This window comes from Manihot esculenta, chromosome 13 (genome assembly GCF_001659605.2).
Source record: "Manihot esculenta cultivar AM560-2 chromosome 13, M.esculenta_v8, whole genome shotgun sequence".
NCBI classification, from domain to species: domain Eukaryota; kingdom Viridiplantae; phylum Streptophyta; class Magnoliopsida; order Malpighiales; family Euphorbiaceae; genus Manihot; species Manihot esculenta.
In genome coordinates this window covers 14,714,233-14,718,540 of record NC_035173.2, presented here as the reverse complement: position 1 = coordinate 14,718,540, position 4,308 = coordinate 14,714,233, and the positions used below count along the sequence as shown (strand labels likewise).

The 4,308-nt window shown below is 36.7% G+C and overlaps 1 protein-coding gene across 1 annotated transcript; it reads right to left on the bottom strand.

Annotated features, from left to right (window-relative positions):
• Nucleotides 1–1,700: 1,700 nt before the first annotated feature.
• On the bottom strand, nt 1,701–4,040 carry LOC110629063 (probable pectinesterase/pectinesterase inhibitor 51). Its single transcript, XM_021775912.2, has 2 exons — nt 2,897–4,040; nt 1,701–2,503 (listed from the first exon to the last, which is right to left on the bottom strand). The coding sequence occupies exons 1-2, from the start codon at nt 3,906–3,908 to the stop codon at nt 1,821–1,823; spliced, it is 1,695 nt and encodes a 564-aa protein (XP_021631604.1). The 5' UTR covers nt 3,909–4,040; the 3' UTR covers nt 1,701–1,820.
• Nucleotides 4,041–4,308: the final 268 nt, after the last annotated feature.

The window sequence follows — 4,308 nt, the reverse complement described above, 5'->3', positions numbered from 1 at the left end:
AAATTAATGGATGAAATTATATAAGTTTTTACCCGTACTATGGCTATTCATCCACCAACCATCCCCATTCCCCAAAGCTTCCTTAAGAAAGCCAAAGCCTAATTCTATCAACTTATATGCTATGAATCGTTTCAAGTTTACTGAGACAGCAGCTTTCAGGCCAACAAGCCCAGACCACAGTGGGTCATGAAAATCCACCTGGTGCTCCTTGACAATGACTTCTCTGTATCACATAATTTTCAGAAAAATCAAGTATTCTTGCATACTTGCATTTATTATTTCTCAAACAGAAACTCAACCTCAATAATAATATTTCTCAAATAGAAACTCAATCTCAATAACATGTAAAATAAATCTATACCTTAAATTTTAAGCTAACAGAAAAAACTAATTAGAAGAAGAAAATGATGAGCAATGATAGGACAGACGACAGTAAATAATCACTGATTCACCGTTCGACGTTCGCAACACAAGATGAATAGCGGTTCGACGATGACACTCAGCAAATCGATAGGGAGGAAGGGAATTGACGGTCGACGGATTCGTTAGGGATTTTAATTTTTAGCAAGAAGAGAGGGAAGTGAATGGGGGGTTCAAGAATGCCTGAAAGATAACTTAGAGAAAGGCCGAAGGGGAGGGCTTGGGCCTAGCCAATAAAATCGGTTATTTCGATTAGTAGTTTATTTAACACGTTTAAATCAAACCGAATCGAACTGAAAATAAAATAATTTGAAAAAATATTAACCGAACCAAATCAAATATTCCGACTAATCGAGCTGCTGAATCGAAATCGATCGGTTCAATTTAATTTCTTAATTTGAACAGAGATATCCTGTCCCTTACTAAGAGCTATGTAAAAATTGTGCAATGAACTTGTTATGCCACCTTAGATTTCTAATTAGTACAAGTAACCAATAAAAACTTAAAAATTCACATTAAAAAAAGTTAGAAAAAGTTAACTAGTTACATTAAAAAAAATTAGAAAAAAGTTAATGGAGTGAGATGCTTTACCCTGAGATCTAGGATTGAGATCATATGCCACTAACCAGCCCACCTATGAAGTATTGACATAATCAGGCAATTAATTCATTTTTGTTTTAATGACAAACTTTACCAGCAAGTCACATGTGTATATGTATGTATATATATATGCACGTGTGATTCAACCTTGATTTCATTAACACACGTGTAAAGTAACTTGTTTGTTTTTTTGGGAAGCATAAAGTAAGGTTGATTCACCTTGTTTCTATTCCATTTTGGTGGCTGATCTAATCTAGTCACGTATGTGTACACACATGATTCAACCTTGCTTTCATTAGGCCCACGCATAAAGTAAGTTGATTCATTCCGTTTCTGTTCCATTTTGGTGTGCTGAGCTTTTCTTGAAATCACACCTAACTTGACGAACTGAAGGCGTACTTAGAAAAATTTTTAAATAAATATTATTACAAGTAAATTTTCATTATTTAAAATATATTTATATATTAAAGTATATTGAAGGTTTACACTCAATAAGCACATAATGTAATTTAGAGACTATTTTATTAAATAGATTAAAAAAATTTTAAAAATACTATATAAAATGACAAGTGGCCAAATTGAGTTATGATCAATATTGATTTTAGTTTATAGGTAAAATAGTGATCAATATAAAAGTTATTATGATTGAATTACCTAAAATTTAAAGTTGAATACGCATATTTTAAATATAAAATTAGATAATTTTATTATTAATACGGAATTAATTCCCACTGACTTTACTGATTCTGTAGACAATGTAATGAGGAATATAAAAGTATATATTTTAGTATAAAAGCTTATCATAAACTGGGCAACCACTCTTCTCCTTGAATGAAATTCTGTATCGAATATGTATTTATGTGCTCTTCTGGAATCTGATTACTCCAAGATACTCTCTCAGACAAATTTGAACCTGGTCCAGAATTCTTGTATTCTCCATAGTACAGTGTATCAAGTGCGAAATCACCACTCCAAGGCAACCATCCATCTGCTGTAATGACAGCTTCAAACTTACTATCTATGTACACAACTCTTGAGTATTCCTTCCATGGCCTTCCCAAGTAACTCCTGTGAACTTCAGGATTCTTTTCGTATAAAGCCATGTATTCTGCTGTGCCATTGATCGAACAATTTAGGAACACAAAACCTGTTGATTGTGCAGGATCTGTCCTGCCTTGTGCTGTGACTACATTTGTTTCACCTTTTTCTGGATTTTCTTGCCTGGGACTGATTAAGATTTCGCAATCCTGGAAAAATGCAGCTGAGTTTCCAAAAATGAAATCCACGTTTCCCTGAATGCGACATGATTTATAGAATTGGCGAAGGGAATGAGCATATAAAGTGTCTTGATTGCCAAGGAATTCACAGTTCTCGATGTATGATTGATCACTTTCTGATCTAAAGGCTACTGCTTGGCGAGTGGGAGGTCCTGCTGCGTTTTGGAATGTGATGCCACTAGCCATGAACCCATCACCAATAACACCTGTAGCAAAATTACACCAATTAATTTTATTTTTTTTAAATCATCTGTTTACTTTTTATCTAAACAAATTCTTCTCTCTTAAGTAGAGATCGAGTTTAAATTCTGAATGGAATTTAATTAAAAATTTTGAATTAATTTAAACAAAAATTTAAAATCGGTTAAGTTGAACGTGTTCTGAAATAAAACGTTAATAATAAAATATTCCAACAATTTAGCAGATTATGAGAAAGCTGTAAAAGCTGAAAAAAAAAAAATCCAGTTGTGTTCCTAACTACAGTCCTGAGGAAGCTTGAAAAACAGAGAAATCAAAAAGCAGATTCAAGTTACTGGAAGGCCAACAAAAAAAAGAATTTGCAGAATGCCAGGACTTCCATGTAAAGGGTTCAAGCTTACCAACAGTAGCAGACTCATACGTAGTGACACCAGGCTGGCCAACGCTCAGTGATCCAGTAATGATCGTTTTCCCCATTCCATCCCCTATAAACACTACGTTTTTCTTCTCAGACGGAACCCTGACGATCTCCTCGTAAACTCCCTTCTTTATATGTATCACAAATTTACGCTCCACCGCATTACTGGGAGCTTCATTTACGGCTTCCTGTACCGTTTTGTAACATCCTCTGCTGCTGTTCTTACACACCGTGACGTCTGATTTCAGATTTGGCGGAAACTTAACGCTCAACCCCATTTCACTGCCCACCTTTGGCTCCTCCCAGAACCCATCCCGTTCAGTTTTTGGCGGTCGCCATAACCGGGTATCGTTGCCATACAAATCGTAGGAGACGATCATGCTTAAAGCGTTGCTACTGAGTCCAATCAAATCTTCAAGAAACGCTTTCGTTTCATTGACTTCCTGCGAGTTCCCCCCTTGGAAACTCAGTCCTCCATAACAATCGGACTGGTAAGCCAAGGCCGCACTCATCCAAGCACGAAGAGTTTTGGTCTTACCAAGTGGCAATGTATCATTCGTCGCTGAAATGCGGTACTGGGAAAAACCCAGAAGATCCAAACAAAATTTAGCGACGCTAGTGAGGTCTTGGTTACCGGTGGCGCCTCCTAGGAGGGATTTCACCATTGATTGTGCAATTGTGAGGTTTTGGGAGGAGACCCATAATGCAGATTGGATAATTTGAAGTGGGGTTGGGTTGGGAGGGAGAAGATTGGACTGAGAAAGAGAAGTTTGACAGGTTTCTGGGTGTCGTGTGGCTTGGCAGGCTAACTGGATGTCAGCAACCTGTACTAGTAGGCGTGAAAATGATTTTGGAGAATAGGGATGCGAAATTTTATGACGGAGGGCAAAGAAGGGGATGATTGCGAGGAGAGGCAAAAGCAGGAGAGAAGCAATGGTGGTGAAAAGCAGGCACTTGGATTTCGGTCTGGTAGTGGTGTTGCTACCTGCTGTCATGGTGGCGCAGAGAAGTCAACAACTAGAGATAAGTGGTGTTGGAATGGCGCTCATTGCTTTAATACCCACCAGAATATATAGATCTACTTTCAACTCAATAAATGCTTGACGCCGGAATTAAAAAAAAAAAAAAATCTTAATACAATTACGGCAGAAGGTCTGCTTTGACTTTAAATTAACATAAACAGGGGTGGTTCTTGGATCAAGGGGAGCCACTTATGATGATCCTTTTTTTTGGAGGACCCACGTGGGTTGTATGCCCATATCAAATGGACACAGTTGTAATAATATGATAGAGATTATATATTATACAATGTGAAATTAAACTAACTTTAATTCAGTCATTTCATACAATAGATGAAATTGAAATATTAACTTTTTAAAATAATTGGCATTGAGA

Bases quoted from the DNA above. Each gene is read 5' to 3' on its own strand.
- LOC110629063 (XM_021775912.2), bottom strand. From the start codon at position 3,908: ATGACAGCAGGTAGCAACACCACTACCAGACCGAAATCCAAGTGCCTG. The intron at 2,504-2,896 runs GTAAGCTTGAAC...ATTTTGCTACAG, and splicing joins GTATGAGTCTGCTACTGTTG to GTGTTATTGGTGATGGGTTC.